General features: G+C 34.2%; 2 protein-coding genes across 2 annotated transcripts; one reads left to right on the forward strand and one right to left on the reverse strand.

The window, feature by feature from the left end:
* The first annotated feature begins 4,786 nt into the window (after positions 1-4,786).
* LOC123884915 (RING-H2 finger protein ATL70-like) lies at positions 4,787-5,877 on the forward strand. The gene has a single exon (XM_045934144.1). The coding sequence runs from the start codon at positions 5,005-5,007 to the stop codon at positions 5,515-5,517; it is 513 nt and encodes a 170-aa protein (XP_045790100.1). The 5' UTR covers positions 4,787-5,004; the 3' UTR covers positions 5,518-5,877.
* Positions 5,878-6,735: 858 nt separating this feature from the next.
* Positions 6,736-13,720, reverse strand: LOC123896163. The gene is made up of 3 exons (XM_045946585.1): positions 13,393-13,720; positions 12,128-12,182; positions 6,736-6,862 (listed from the first exon to the last, which is right to left on the reverse strand). The coding sequence occupies exons 1-3, from the start codon at positions 13,718-13,720 to the stop codon at positions 6,736-6,738; spliced, it is 510 nt and encodes a 169-aa protein (XP_045802541.1).
* Positions 13,721-16,919: the final 3,199 nt, after the last annotated feature.

A 16,919-nucleotide genomic window follows, 5' to 3' on the forward strand; every position in this document is an offset into this window, starting at 1 on the left:
TCGTACAGCTGTTCATGTCATTAATAGAATTCCATCATCTATCACTTCAGGTTTGTCTCCATTTGAGGTTTTGTATGGTCATGCTCCTGATTATTCTTATTTAAAAGTATTTGGTTCTACTTGTTTTGTTCTTCTTCCACAAGTTGAACGTAGTAAATTGTGTCCTCGCTCTGCAATATGTGTTTTTCTTGGTTATGGGGATGGTCAAAAGGGTTATCGTTGTTATAATCCTATTAATAAAAAATTGTATGTTTCTCGTCATGTTGTGTTTCTTGAGCACATACCATTTTACTCTCTTTCTTCTGATTCGCATACTCCTACCAGGTCTGAGCTTGCTCATATTGATCCTTTTGCCTTTGATGATGATATTTCTAGTGATTGTACTATTGAGAATTGCAGGACTGACACTATTGCCACTCCAGATACAAATGCTCCCTCTGTCCCCACGGCTATCCAACAACCTCTTGCGACTGTTGATCCTACGCCATCCACAGCCCCTTCTCCTCGTTATCCCTCTCGTGATCGTAAGTCTACTCAATTGCCTGATTTTGTTTATTCCACTTATTCTCCTTCTTTTGCCTCTTTTCTAACCTCTATTCATAATTTGTCTGAGCCATCTTCCTATAAAGAAGCTATTCTTGATCCTCTTTGGCAGCAGGCTATGGCAGAGGAACTTGCTGCTTTGCATAAGACAAATACTTGGGATTTAGTACCTCTTCCACCAGGAAAACGTGCTATTGGGTCTCGTTGGGTATACAAGATCAAAACCAAATCTGATGGGTCAGTAGAGCGATACAAAGCTCGTCTTGTTGCTAAGGGTTTCTCTCAACAGTATGGCATGGATTATGAAGAAACATTTGCTCCTGTGGCCAAGATGACTACTATTCGTACTCTTATTGTCGTTGCTTCTGTTCGTCAATGGAATATTTTTCAAATGGATGTTAAAAATGCATTTCTAAATGGTGATCTTCAGGAGGAAGTTTATATGGTACCTCCACCAGGTATTTCTCATAATAAGGGAGAAGTGTGTAAGTTGAAGAAAGCTTTATATGGTCTGAAACAAGCTCCACGAGCTTGGTTTGAGAAGTTTTCTACCGTAATTACATCTCTTGGGTTCCGCTCTAGTGATCATGATTCTGCTTTATTTCTTAGAACCAATTCTCATGGTCGTATTCTATTATCCCTATATGTTGATGATATGATTATTACAGGTGATGATGTTAATGGGATTGATGAGTTGAAATTACAGTTAGCTAAACAATTTGAGATGAAGGATTTAGGCACTCTTCGATATTTTTTGGGGATTGAGGTTGCATACTCCCCTAGAGGTTATCTTCTTTCACAATCTAAATATATTGCCAACATTCTTGAACAAGCTCGTATTTCTGATACTAGATCAGCAGATAGCCCTCTTGAGCTCAATGTGAAATATGCTCCCTCTGATGGCGTTCTTTTATCGGATCCCACTTTGTATCGTACTTTGGTTGGCAGCTTGGTGTATCTTACTATTACCAGACCAGATATTGCTTATGCAGTGCACATTGTTAGTCAATTTGTTGTTTCTCCTACTACAGTGCATTGGGCAGCTGTTCTTCGCATTCTTCGTTATCTTCGAGGAACTCAATTTCAGAGTCTTCTTTTTCCTTCATCTTCTTCTTTGGAGTTACATGCTTACTCTGATGCAGATTGGGCTGGTGATCCCACTAATCGCAAGTCTACTACAGGTTTTTGTATTTTTCTAGGAGATTCTCTTATATCTTGGAAGAGCAAGAAGCAAGACATTATATCTCGTTCTTCAACAGAAGCTGAGTACCGTGCTATGGCCACTACCACTTCGGAGATAGTGTGGTTACGTTGGCTTCTTTCTGATATGGGTGTTTCTCTGTCTAAAGCTACTCCTATGTATTGTGATAACAAAAGTGCCATTCAAATTGCTCATAACTCGGTCTTTCATGAACGCACCAAACACATTGAGATTGATTGTCATCTCACTCGTCATCATCTTCAACATGGCACTATCACTTTACCATTTGTTTCTTCCTCCTTGCAGATTGCTGACTTGTTCACGAAAACTCATTCTATTAAACGTTTTCATTTCTTGATTGACAAACTCTCGATGCTTCCTATTAATGCATCATGAGTTTGAGGGGGGATGTTACATAATATATAAATAATATATTATATTAAGGGTAGTTTAGTCTTTTATACTCTAGTATTTATACCATTCTATTATTTTGTACTCTATTACTTTTGATCATTCCTAATGAAAACCCTAGCCACTTTATGTTTTCTCTCTATGAATCCTCAATATTAGTTAACATTAGTCTGTGTAATTTTTTCAAAATATTCCTTATAAAAAGGAGCAGAGAGTACAAAACAACACAAAATCAATAAACAACATCTAATCACTAGTGAAATCTCTTCCGCCTACACTTCATTAGGATTTTGAAGAGCAAACTTAAATATTCAAATTGAGATATATAATGGAATAAAATGGATCAAATTGAAGTAACCTTGAGTGAAGTATAAAATGATATTTTTGTAGACAGTCGTAAAATGAATTGAAGAAATGGTTTCTTTCTGTTAACTATCTTAGTAAGGACATTACATATAATATGCAGTATCGAAATTAACTTTAACATTTCAATCTCTGATACAATTTTGTGGTACGTACAAGGTAAATAATTATATTATTAATATGCCTGATTTAACACAACCATTTAGGAGGAGTGATATATCAACACAAATTTGTAGACAAAAATATGACACATTCTCTCTCTTCCCTCACAGCACGCAATTCGAAACATGCAAAAAAAGCAAAAAGTATATAAATGTTGTATATTTGTTTGATATTTGTCTTTGAATAACATTTTTGTTATATAATCATAGTGTTTTCATTAACTACTATATAATGTTTTATTTTCATGTGTCCACATATCCTTTTACTTTGTAGAACTTTTAAATTATACTTTCATACTTGATTTAACATACAAAGAGATGGTCCAGTCCACAACACATGCAATTTTGTTTTGTGCGAGTGAAATTGACTTTTTTCTACGGCCTATGAAATTGACATTTTTTTTTGGCGGCAGAGGAAATTGACAATTATAAATTTCGTGATTTTGATTAAATAATTAAATTTTAATGTCAAAAAATAAAGTGATTGTCCCCCCCGGATTTCACTTTAGCTCGGAGCATTTCTTCCATCGATCCACCACTGTGAATCCTTTACCTCTCTTTTATCTCTTCAGATAATACTTGAGTTCTATATGAATAGTGGTGTTATCAGGCCCGACTCAAAGTACGTGTTGGGTGTGCAACGGTATTGGACGATAAAGTTTTATGACTTTAAATTATGAAGTCCTAAGATAATAGTTATATATTGTTATTGTTTATAAAATTATTAGATGTGTATTAATAGACTCTATAAATAAACTATGATGTTTGTGTGTGCTATGTGTTCGGTTCAAATTCTAATTTTGTAATTTTTTCCATAATTTTAGTTCCAATCATTTCAAATTTAATTTAATTATATTTTTTATTAGAATATGTCTCTTTATAATGTTATTTATTACAATAATAGTGATTCTTTATGTGTTTTTTTTAATGTTATATATAAATAGACAATTATTTAATTTTTTTTATCAGAGCTTAATATTCAAACAGAAATTCTAAATAGTTGGAACCATCGTAATGTTACATACAATTTTTTTTTTTTATGTAACATCACTCTTCACCAAAACATGTGAACAAGGACAATGCATTTTATAAATTGTTTCAAATCTATCTGGCTTAGTATAAGAGTTATAAATTATTTTAAATCTATCTGGCCACATATAAGAGAAATAATGCTTACTTGTCTAGATGAAAACTAATGCAATTAAATTTCACCAACAACTTTGCTAGTAATGCATGGAACGTGCCCATTCTCCACTCTTCACCCATTGACAGAAAATATTTGTTAATGCACTTTAAAAGAAAGATATATGATCTAATCAATCAACATTCAATACACAGATAATGTGGTAAGATACATTTTTACACCAATATAATAATAGCTTAAAAAATGATCGTTGACCTTCAAACACTTGTGAGATGTAAACACACAATCTAACACTTTTGACAAAGTTTAATGTACTCACATGCAATGCCAAATTGACATTAATTGTTTTACTTCTTAATCTTAATTTTATTTAACTCATATAATTTTTTTTGTTTACAATGAGTTGGGATCGAACCTAAGACCTATAACGTATTAACCAAATCACTCACCATTAGATCAAATCTGGCTTAAAAAAAATCATTTTTTAGTTGTATAACTAACATGTTAATTAATGAATATATAGATCAAATTTACTAGTTATTAAATGAACTTAAAATATATTAGTGATCAGTTTATATATGTTTGGAAAGATTCAGATTCAAATCCTGACCGAAATAATTATTGATTAAATTTTGTTTATCTTTCAGACAAACTTTTATTGATCAAAACTTCGAAAAATGAAACCCATGTTTCTTCTAGCTTAATCAAGATCCTGAGTTCGATCTATGACTGGAGCATGTGTTAAAACTTTCGGGGAGAGTTTGTCTTCCATTTAAGTCCATCAGGTTCGAGGGATTAGTCTCTGCAATTGCGCGCAACGGATACCCAATTTATGCCAAAAAAAAAAAAAAAAACTTTGAAGAATAGATGATTAAAAAAAATAGAGAGTAAATTCTATCACAATTTTAATACTTGTTTAGCATCTCACTCATAGCATTGTATTTGGACCTTTACTTAATCTTAAATACTTACAAGTCCTTTCCTTGATTCAAACGCAACCCTTTTTTTTCACCCCATCTCTCTCATATGAATCATAATACACCATTGACTTTAATTAATATGATCTTACAATTCAACATCCAAATCCATCATCATCAACAACATGGCTAAACAAACCAAACTACCAATCTTTCATCTACCTTAATATAGAACAACTTCCTATTGTTTTGATCATCAAGAAGATGAATAACACAGCTGATTCATCTGGATTCTTTGGTTCCAATAACATAAGTGGATTTGGTTATGGCATAGGAATTTCAATTGGTATTCTTTTACTCATCACAACAATCACACTCACATCATATTTTTGTACAAGATCACAAGTACCAAATCCTCATAGAAGAAGAAACAATAATATTAATACCCCTCATGAATTTCTAGAGCCACAACATTCAATAATTGATTTGGGATTAGATGAAGAAACAATTATGAGTTATCCTAAGATGTTATATTCAGAAGTGAAGCTTAAGAAAAATGATTCAACATCAACATGTTGTTCTATATGTTTAGGTGATTATAAAGGGAGTGATATGCTTAAGGTTTTACCAGATTGTGAACATTTGTTTCATCTTAAGTGTATTGAACCTTGGTTAAGGATGCATCCTACTTGTCCTCTTTGTAGAACTTCTCCAATTCCAACACCTCTTTCAACACCTTTGGCTGAAGTTGTTCCATTAGCAACAAGAAGAGATTAATAGGTATAGTAATTGGTTTTTTATATAATTTTGCAAATTGCATCATTGGTGGTTGGTTTATCACAAATTTGTCTCTTAATTAAGTACTTTATTTATTGATTCCATATTGTAAATTCTTCCTTTTTGAAGCCTTTGTTTCAAAAAGAATTTGTTGAAAACTGGCAAACGTTGGTTCATTTTTTTTATAGACGAAATGACAAAGCCATTGAAAACACAAAAAGTGGAGTGATCGATCGGGATTCGAACCTCGGTCATGATATTCGACACTAGCAATTTTAACATTTAAGTCGGTTGAGTTTGAATTTGTGGACAAATATTGGTTCATTTTAATTCTTCTAAAACTCTTACTATTTGAAAAAGTTGAAGTAACGACAAAAAATAAAATAGAGATTAAGGAGGGTATATTGGATTGAGATTTCAAGAGACAATTTTGTTAAAAAAAGTCTGGAAGATTTTAAAAGAATTTGTGACATTATATTGACTCTGTGAGATTTTAATAGACTTTTTTAAAAGACTTTTTGTAATCAGGATTTTAAGCACAAGATTTCAATGGATTCATCATTTAGATTTTTAAGATTTCAAAGGATTTTATGGATTTTTAAAATTTCAAATGACTCAAATTTTTTTTTTTGAAGACTCAATATTCAATTCATAAACCGACTAATCCGAGAGACAAACATCAATCTCAGTGTTCATAAACTTTCACCACCATGTCAACATTCAAGTTTTAAGAAGATTTTGACAAAAAAAAAAATATGAAAACTGTTTCATGTAGGAATTCTAAGAAAAGTAATTACGTTAAAATCTTAAAATCCCAGGTACAATACTTATTTGGATCTGAAGCCCCTTGATTGCTTAGATCGGTGCCAGATTTGTGCGATTTCTCAGTCTTTAAAATTGAGTGGTTTTAAGGTGTTAAGCATAAAGAAAATTGATCATGGGTGAACAATAATATGATTCCAGGATGATAGCATAATAGTGATTGGAGGGATGAGAAGAAAACAATAGTATAGAACACAAGATCAAGACTGATCGTCGAACTGACTGACGGCATAATAGTATATATGAACTATACCAAGTTGAGAAAGAAAAAAAAACTCACGGCAAAAAAAGTTTTGGTGAAGAAAAAAAAAACTCACGGCAAAAAAAGTCTATGGAAAGTTGAGAAAGTCTTGAGGGTTTAAGTGAGATTGTTGGATGAGTGTTTTGTGTGTATTTTCAACTAAAAAGTCCATCAAAATCCATCCCAAAGAAGCATCCATCAAATTCTCTAGACTTTTGAATACCAATAGACATTTTAAAAGTAGTAAGAAATCTCAATAGAATACCAACAGATTTTATTGCCCTGAAACAAAAATATTGATTGTCTTAATTGAATACCACATGATTTATTTAACTTTTGTAAAAGTCTTGATTGAATACCATAAGACTTTTTTATTATAAAAAAATCTTTTAAAATCCTTTGAAATCTCAATCCAATACACCCCCTTAAGTGTTTGAGATATCATAGTTGAATAATTTTATTATTTTCGTCTTTAATTATGTTAATGGTTCAACTTTATCTAATAGTACGTGTTGGGATATTCTTCGGTTTCTCCTTTTTTTTAGGCTTGTGTTCATAGAATTAAAATTATCAAATATTATTCAAAAACTCTATTGATGATATATTGATGTGTTTAATTCAATCGTTAAGTAGAAAAGATATAGTTGACTATTAATTTTATTATTTTTGTCTTTAATTATGTTAATAATTTAATTAACTTTATCAAATAAATGTTGGAATATTCCTCGATTTCCCCTTTTATTAGGCTTGTGTTCATAGATTTGAAATTATCTTTTGAAAGCTCCATTGACGATATATAGAGAGCACGAGTTTTTGTGTTTGGTTTCAACTACATTATCAAATATCTTGACCAAACAACAATTCTTGTTAAAAAAAAATATCTTGACCAAAAAAAAAACTACATTATCAAATATTATTCAAAAACTCTAAAAAAGGAATATTTATTTATAATTTTTAATCTTGGTGTCGGGTGTCGAACTGACTACCTCTAGGTTAAAGAACAAATCCTCAACCAAGTGACCTACCAGGAAACAAGCATATTTATTTATAATTAAAGTAGGAATAAATAATATATTTTTTCTTTAGGAATGTGCTCTAAGGCTTTTTGAAATTTAGCATCTCTAAATTCCTTCCAACCTTTTGTCCTGACTCTAAGATTCTGTTAAAAAATAGTGGATATCTGATTAGCTAGTTTATAGTTTATAGTGAATAAGTTAGCTGATTGAATTTGTTGTGTTTGGTAAAATTAACGGTTGAAAAAACTTATAAGTATGAAATGACATAAAAATTATATGTTTAATTAGTAATATTTAATTTTTTTTCCAGTAAGATAATAAGGGTAAAATTGGAAGAAAAAATGATAAGCTATAAACTAGTAAGCTACTTGAAATTACATTTGAAAAATAAGTTATAAGCTAGTAAAATAAATTATAAACCCTTTTTAAAAATTGTTACCAAACAGAACTTTTGACTTATAAGCTATAAGTTAACTTATTTTTGACCTTTCTAAAAAGAGCCTAAATATAAAGTCACCCATTAGTTCAGACAGATGACAAACAACAAATCAAAATGTATGGAATAAAATAGCCAATGAAGCAGCTGTTAAAACTAACTTTACAACACTTTCGCCATTGAATTTGAAAATGACCAACAGAACCAACATATATAAAACTTGCTTGTTTCATGGTTCTGTTCCAAGTTTTCAATATTTGTGTCGCTGCAAGTCTGTCCTCTTGCGCCCCAGATGAAGCCACCGCGTAACCTTGATAGCCGTTACACCGTAGGTTCCCGCCTTCCCGGTAAATCAGTAGCAAGTCGGGTTGCTCAAATCCAAACCAATCCAAATAAGAATGACAAATAATTTGAAATGTATTTGTATGTCCTTTTGTGAAAACTGCTAGATCAGATTGAATTTTGGATTGGATTATCAAAACCGATTAAAATCGAACTAAACCGCATACATATATTTTTAATATTTATTTAACTTTTTATTAGTATGATATATTGCATTAACATATTAATTGTTGGTTTTTAATTTTCTCAATAATACTTGTTATTTCAATTTAATCTATTTGTTTTTACTATTTCATTGTTTCATATTTTATAGATAATTGTCATTCCAAAAGATTAATTTTTAATATATTATAGGTTATATTTTACATTAAATATATTAAAAAAGTAATTAAAATAATATTAGAAAAACACTTTTTTTAGCCTAAGTGACATCTATCATTATCAGGGGCGGCTCCAACTTTTTAGAGACCCTGCTCAATTATGAAAAATAGGCCCTAGTAAAAAAATGAAAAAAAAAAAATCCTCTCTATATAAGTTTTAAATAACATTAAAAAAGTCATTCTTATAACCAACATAAAAAACGACCTCCGAAAAAAAAGAGGAGACATTTTATAATCAATAAGATCTAAATATAATTTTCAAGTTAATATTACTATCAATCTTCTAGCTACTTAAAAGATGTCAACATTTTAACATTTTTTAAAGCAAATTGATCAATTAAGTCTTCATTTTATTCATCATTTATTAATTTTGTGTTTATTACTAAGTAATAATAATAATATTTCCATGAGTATTATTTGTTTACGCTTATTGTTACTAATATAACTACTATCCATTGGTATGGTAGTTGGTATCATGATATCATATATTGAAGATCCATAGTACATAGGAGGCCTTCAACTTCTCCAAATTTAGAGGGGCCCTATGCGGTGGTACACCTTGCACACCCATAGGAGCCGCCCCTGATCATTATACAAAAACACTAATATGTTTTTTAAAAATTTATTAAATTGTTTTTAAAGGGCCTCATTTAAATTTTCGTTTTAGACCTAACATATGCTGGACCGGCCCTACTTCAAATTTTAGCTAGGTTAAATGAGAATTTTTTTCTCTACCCCAACAATTATACCTCCACCCCTACATTTTGTGTTAATTACCTATTTTGTCCTTGTATATAAATAAAAACTATCATTTTTATCAATTTTCTTTATATAAGTTTTAAAAAGTTTTCCGGTATACTAATAAGAACATCATCACTATTCACTTCAATTTCACACCAATTTCAACATTATCAACTCGGACTCCTATCGATTTTCCTTTCAACATAATCATCAATTTTGTCACCCAATTCACTACCTTTAGAAATTAGAATCCACATAAGAACAATCCGATTCAAATCTGGCCAAATTATAACTTCTCCTCCTAGAAATTATCACCGCCGCATGTGGAGTCGGAACAAATCTAGAAGCAGCGGCAGCAGCAAGAGCAACACGTGTTTAGCATTTGGTGTAACACGACCGAATAAAGATGAGAATGGGCGTGGAGGTTTATCGAGTTTTAGCTGTGAAATTGAAACGGGTACGGGTTGAGGGAAACTGAATGGGTTTATTGTTGTTATTGTTGTTTTTTTTTTATAAGCAAAAAATGAATTATAAGGAGTACAAGGGGTACTCAACCCTTACAACTCAGAATAGATCACTTTAGATGCGTTGAAAACAATCTAAAGGATTATTACGCCATTCAGAAAAAACTAAATTAACATTGTTCCCTGTTCGGCCTATAAACCAAAACCAAGAAAAATAAACAATTTGCTCCACTAAAGATGATATGTTGACACAGTCTCCTCTAAAAATAATGTTATTACGCGTACGCCAAATACTCCATGTCGTCGCCAGCCAAATTATATGACGAATTCGCTTGCTATGATTGTCTTTTGCTAATTCACCAAACAAAGTGAAATGGCTTGTGACGTCTTCAAAAGGGATCACATTAGTGCCCAACCAAACTGTTGTGAATTCGTCTATAAAAATCACACCAATAAAAGAACTTGATGTGTGGAGCAATAGAACGGCAACCAAATAATTAAGCGGAATAAGCAATAATAATAATAACCGATAAACAAGATAAAGGAGAAGAAAGAACACGATAATTTGTTTACCCAGTTCGGTCCAATAATGACCTAGTCTGGGGGAGAGAGCAGCCCCTCCGTTCCACTATATAAAACGAGTAACTTTACAAAGAGTTCCAATTGAGTTACAAGAATTAATCCTAATTCTACCCAAAACCCGAATCTCTTCCCGTGGCCAAGAGACTCAATTTGATAAGTGTTTCCCAAGGTGTAATCAATCCCCTTTGCCCAACCCTAGAGTTATACCAAGAGACAACCCCTCTTGTTTCTCTCTAAAACCCTAGCCTTGTGTCGGCGACAAATCCTAATTGAAAACCCTACATTGTTGCTCCCTTTCTCTCTCTCTCAATTTTTCTATGAATAAAGCACTCCCTATTTATAGAAAAATATATGCCAAAAAATTAGTAACAAATCTGTTTTAAAATAAAACAAATCCAAGTCAGAATATCTTCCAAGAAAATATATTTTTTTCCCAAAAAATCTTCAAAACATCAAAGATGCAAAAAGATTCAACAAAGATTTTTCTGACTTCTTGTAACTGAGATTTCAAGGCATATCCAACAATTCTCCACCTTGCCTTCAAATCGATGGTGATCCCATCAACCACCGTGCTGCTCTCTCCATCTTGAATCTTCTATTCAAGATCACCGGATTGTACCTCCCTCTTCATCCTCGGAATGCCTTCCGCTCTCATGAAGATCTTGCATCCCACTACCATAGGATTTTAGGTAGCCCCACAAGATTCACCGCACCCTCTTCAGACTCCGAACTGGTCAAGTCCGTACCACCCTGAAGAAACGCTTGCTCCCAACTATCATCGGAATTTTAGATAGCTCAACAAGCTCCACCATCCCTCTTCAGCCCCCGGATTGTGCCTTTTCCGTCCTCCTGAAGAATCGCTTGCCTCCGACTATCCATGGATTTTTTGCGATAGCCCTACAAGCCTTCACCACTCTTCGACCCCGGAATGCCTTCCGTACTTTCGAAGTTTTGCTTGGCTCCAAACCAACCTTGGAATTTTAGGTGGTTCCACAAGCTGCAACATCAAACTCTCCTTGTATCCAACTACCTCCAGCAGTCTCACAAGTTACCAAGTCTGATCACCTGTTGCTTTCAATTGCCTCCCTGAAGATCCTCTCAAGGTCTTGCACTTTTTCAGCCACAATTGAAACATAATCCACAAGGTCTCCATGGTAATCCCCTTTGGTTCAACAATACCACTCTCCTTCATATCTACGATTAGATAGCCAAGAGCTAATGTTGACTGTCTACCACTATTGGAAGACTCCACCTCAAACTGAGTTTCCACCAAAGTATACCTACCATGATCTCCACCTTGTAACACGCAAGACCTTTTCAACTCTTCTGAAACATACTTCAAGCTATTGTTAGTCTCTAACAATTCCAGTTCAGTTCAACACCTAGTAAACCTTGTTCACTAGTCCAACTAAACTCATGTCACTAACAGGTCCACCCGAAGTCCCACAACTCAACCACATTATGAAAATCACCACTAGTTATAGATGCATGACCAACTATCTTTGCATCTAAGTTCAGAAACATACCTCACATCGTGTAGAGAAAATCACGATTGTCAAACTTCGTAAGACAAACTGAACCCATACCTTGAACCTTCAAGCTTTCCGTCTTCAAGATGAACGGCTCCACCTTCAACTAGCTCTAGAGTCTCAAAGTATTCATTCTTTGAACACATGTGAAAGGAGCATCCAAAGTCCATGACTCAATACTCCACCGGTTCCTAACTTCCACTAGCACCTCCGCATAATAAAGTTGTTGTTTCAGAAGTAACTTGAGTATTCTTAGCACCGCCTCTCCAGGCTGATGTCGAGTATTATTACCACCGCCTCTCCAGGCCGACCTTCTTCGCCATCTCCATTAACCTTTTATCTTCGAGGCACCGGATAACAACACTCCATGTTTTATCCATCATCCCGAACATTAAAATTGCTTCCATCTTCACTTTCCACAATTCCAAATTGCTTTTGGAAAGTCCCTCGATATCCGACTTAAAACCCATGGTGCTCACTTCAAATTGTTCCGATTGCCCCACGGTGGGCGCCAATTGTTGTGAATTCGTCTATAAAAATCACACCAATAAAAGAACTTGATGTGTGGAGCAATAGAACGGCAACCAAATAATTAAGCGGAATAAGCAATAATAATAATAACCGATAAACAAGATAAAGGAGAAGAAAGAACACGATAATTTGTTTACCCAGTTCGGTCCAATAATGACCTAGTCTGGGGGAGAGAGCAGCCCCTCCGTTCCACTATATCAAACGAGTAACTTTGCAAAGAGTTCCAATTGAGTTACAAGAATTAATCCTAATTCTACCCAAAACCCGAATCTCTTCTCGTGGCCAAGAGACTCAATTTGATAAGTGTTTCCCAAGGTGTAATCAATCCCCTTTGCCCAACCCTAGAGTTATACTAAGAGACAACCCCTCTTGTTTCTCTCTAAAACCCTAGCCTTGTGTCGGCGGCAAATCCTAATTGAAAACCCTACATTGTTGCTCCATTTCTCTCTCTCTCAATTTTTCTATGAATAAAGCACTCCCTATTTATAGAAAAATATATGCCAAAAAATTAGTAACAAATCTGTTTTAAAATAAAACAAATCCAAGTCAGAATATCTTCCAAGAAAATATATTTTTTTCCCAAAAAATCTTCAAAACATCAAAGATGCAAAAAGATTCAACAAAGATTTTTCTGACTTCTTGTAACTGAGATTTCAAGGCATATCCAACACAAACAAATATTTTCTGCCAAATTTGTGAAGTAATGCAGCAAGTGAAAAAGATGTGTTGTATGTCCTCTACCTTTTTGAAGCAAAATACGCAACTTCTCTCATGATTATTCGTGATAATACCTTTGCAAAATAAAGCCTCCCGGGTTGGTAATTTTTCAAGTAACAACCGCCAACCGAAAACGCTAACTTTTGATGGAACATTGTTCTTCCATAATCTTTTCAATGCTGCCACTGTATTTGTATCAAGAGTAGTACCTACACGTTTGTCCTGCAAAACCATGTACGTTGATCGAACCGAAAAAGAACCATCAGAATTTGATGACCATCTTCGCCTGTCGCTAGAAGCTCTGTTAGGCCGAACTTGTTCAAGCAATTGATACAATTCATTGAGGGATTCAATATCTGCATCATCAAGTGCTTCCATCCAATTAAGTTTCCAAGACCACATGTTGTTATTCTATATCCCCATATTTGAAATGCAAGCATCTTTATGAGTTGATTTTTGGAACAAAGATGGATACAGTTCACTTAACGGTTCCATTCCTAACCATTTTTCCTTCCAAAAAGCTATATTGTTACCGTCGCCGAGAATGCTACTAATATTATTAACAAACCAACCCCCTTCCTCCGCTCCTCCTGTTTTCCACATATCCCGCCACCAAATTGAAGCATGTTTGAGACTCTCCCTCCCTTCCCCATATAAGAAATTAGCGGCAAAAGAACCATAACGAAAATGCAAAAGATTGAACCAAGAAGCAGACAAATCATTCAGACATCGCCACTTCCATTTACATAAGAGTGAATCATTAAATGACTCCAAATTTTTTATGCCTAACCCTCCTTTATCCTTTGGTTGGCAAATATTATCCCAACTAACCCAACATATTATTGATCTATCTATTCCTCCACCCCATAAAAAATTCCTTTGAATGCTCACAATTTCCTTCAACACACAAACCGGTGCTTTAAAAAAAGAGAAGAAATAGAGAGGTAAACTAGAAAGAACTGAATTTATGAGAGTGACTCTCCCTCCAATAGATAAAAGACGACTATTCCAAACACCAAGTCTCTTTTTCATGGAATCAATAATAGGTAGCCAAGTAGCCTTTCTTCTCGGATTAGCACCTACCGGTATGCCAAGAAAGTGAAAAGGGATAGAATCCACACCACAATGCAAAAAAGACGAAGATGCGCGCAAAAAACTATCATCCAAATTAATACCATAAAGCTTACTTTTGAAAAAATTTACCTTTAATCCAGATACTAATTCGAAGCTTCTCAACACCGTTTTAATAGTCCAAAGGTTGTCCCAATTGCTTTCGCCTACTATAATGGTATCATCCGCGAATTGCAGAGTATGAAACATTAAATTATTGTTTACCTTGTAACAATGAAAAGAGCCGCTTCCAACCGCTTTATTCATAAGTCCCGAAAGACCTTCAGCAACAATCAAGAAGAGGAACGGTGACTTTGGGTCACCCTGCCTCAATCCTTTACCAACACTGAACTCCTCCGTAGGACTGCCATTGACCAGTACGGACATAGAACTCTGACAAACACAAGCACGTATCCATCGCCTCCAACCTTCTGCAAAACCCATTCTAACCATCATATAATCCAAAAAATGTCAGTTCACCGTATCATAGGCTCTTTCAAAGTCTACTTTAAACATCAAGCATTTATCTTTCTTTCTTTTTGCCAAATCTATCAATTCATTCACAACCAACACACCATCTAATATCTGCCTATTGGGCAGAAAAGCCGATTGGACGGTCGAGATTATCTTTCCCAAAACTTTCTTCAATCTTGCCGCTAAGACCTTTGACAAAATCTTGTACAAACTAGAAACCAAACAAATAGGTCGATAATCCGATAAAGTTTGCGGATGATCCTTCTTGGGAATGAGAGACAGAAAAGATGCAGTAATGGCTTTAGGAAGTATTGCACTATTATAAAATTCATGAAGAAAGTCTATAATATCACCTTTAATAATATCCCAACAAGCCTTCAAGAAAGTGAAATTGAAACCGTCTGGTCCTGGACATTTGTTACCGTCACTACTCCAAATCGCCTCTTTAACTTCTTCGCTTGAAAAAGGTGCCATTAGAAGAAGATTGTCTTCATCGGAAAGAGTTTGAAACTGTAAACCATTAAGATTTGGTCGGTTTAGCCATTTCTCTTGAAAATAATCCGCATAAAAATTCTTTACACAACCCTTCACCTCATCCACTCCCTCAACCCATTGATCACCATCTTTTAAGGCCACCAATTGGTTCTTCCTTCGTCTACTTTTGATAGATTCATGAAAAAATCTAGAATTTGAGTCACCCTCTCTTACCCACCGTAATCTAAATTTTTGTTTTAAAAGTTGTTTCCAAAAATCTTTATTTAACCCTTCTCTTCTTGTTAACTCTACATCCCTAACATCTCCATCCATCATGTTTTCGATATCGTTTAAATCTTTCACCGTCTTCTCAATGTTGAGGTCAAGAAAAACAAATACTTCCTTATTCCACTTTTTCAAGCGGTCCTTCAATAACTTAAATTTCTCTTTCAACACATAAGCCTTCTTACCATGTACTGCGAAACTCTTCCAAGAAGTCTCCACAAACGACAAAAAATCCGGATGCTCCAACCAACCATTGATCACTCTGAAAGGCTTAGGACCCCAATTAACGGGAGAAACAATCAACCAAACTGGACAATGGTCAGATATATCGCGATCCCCTATCCACTGTCCAGAGATACCATGCTTGACAATGAAACCGTCGGACAATAAAAATCTATCTATCCGATTCATAGATTTTCCATCGGCGCTAAACCAAGAAATTTTTTTGCCTAACACCGGGACATCTTCTACCTCCATCTCTTCTACGAAGCGATTAAATAACAATTTTTCACCTCGTCTATTGTTGTTATTGTTGTGACGCAGAGAAAAAAGAGGAGAAGGTGATAATGAAGATGAGGAAGTATCGCAGTCGTTGAGAATTTCGTCGACGGTTCAGTGATGAGTGGTGTGGAGATCGGCGGCTTCGGTGTCGTCGGGAAGGAATGAGCCGAGGTCGAGCTCCATAGTAGGCACTTGAAGTGAATTGGTCAAATTGATTTTGATGATAACTTTGTCTTCCAAAAGAATTTAGAAACAGATAAACTAATCATTATAGGAGCAAATGAAAATTGATGTTGAATCTGATTTTTTGAGAACCACATCAAAGCATCACGTTTTCTCTGGTGCGGAACTGCTAATTGTCTATATGCTGTTCATGAAAAAGCTAAGAAGTTCTTCATTCAATTCTTTCTGCTCGGTGAAGATTGAAGAAATTATCAACTGTTCCGGGTTGAATTTTGGGAAAATTTAACATACCAGAATAGTTTTTCATAGTGTTCTGGTTTTTTGTTAAAAGTTGTCCGTTCAAATTATTAAAGGAGAAAAACAAAATTAGTACCGGAACACATTGGTAGAGTGGAGGGGGTGAATAGGGTTTCCGGAAAAATTAAATAAAGGATAAAATTGGAATATCAGATTATTTGTAGGGGTGGAGGGATAAATGTAGGGGTAGAAAAAAAAAATTCAGGTTAAATAATAAATTTCGTTTTCCATTCTTTTCTTTCAACCTTTCTAATTTTGTAGTTTTGTAATTTTTGTG

This window comes from Trifolium pratense, linkage group LG1 (assembly GCF_020283565.1).
Source record: "Trifolium pratense cultivar HEN17-A07 linkage group LG1, ARS_RC_1.1, whole genome shotgun sequence".
NCBI lineage: Eukaryota > Viridiplantae > Streptophyta > Magnoliopsida > Fabales > Fabaceae > Trifolium > Trifolium pratense.

What these genes read in the sequence shown, in the direction of transcription:
- LOC123884915 (XM_045934144.1), top strand. Translation starts at nt 5,005, where the DNA reads ATGAATAACACAGCTGATTCATCTGGATTCTTTGGTTCCAATAACATA.
- LOC123896163 (XM_045946585.1), bottom strand. Translation starts at nt 13,720, where the DNA reads ATGTGGTCTTGGAAACTTAATTGGATGGAAGCACTTGATGATGCAGAT. An exon ending in GGAGGCTTTATTTTGCAAAG is followed by an intron (nt 12,183 to 13,392) that starts GTATTATCACGA and finishes TTGAGACTCTAG; the next exon opens with AGCTAGTTGAAGGTGGAGCC. An exon ending in GGAAAGCTTGAAGGTTCAAG is followed by an intron (nt 6,863 to 12,127) that starts GTATGGGTTCAG and finishes TTTTTGTTTCAG; the next exon opens with GGCAATAAAATCTGTTGGTA.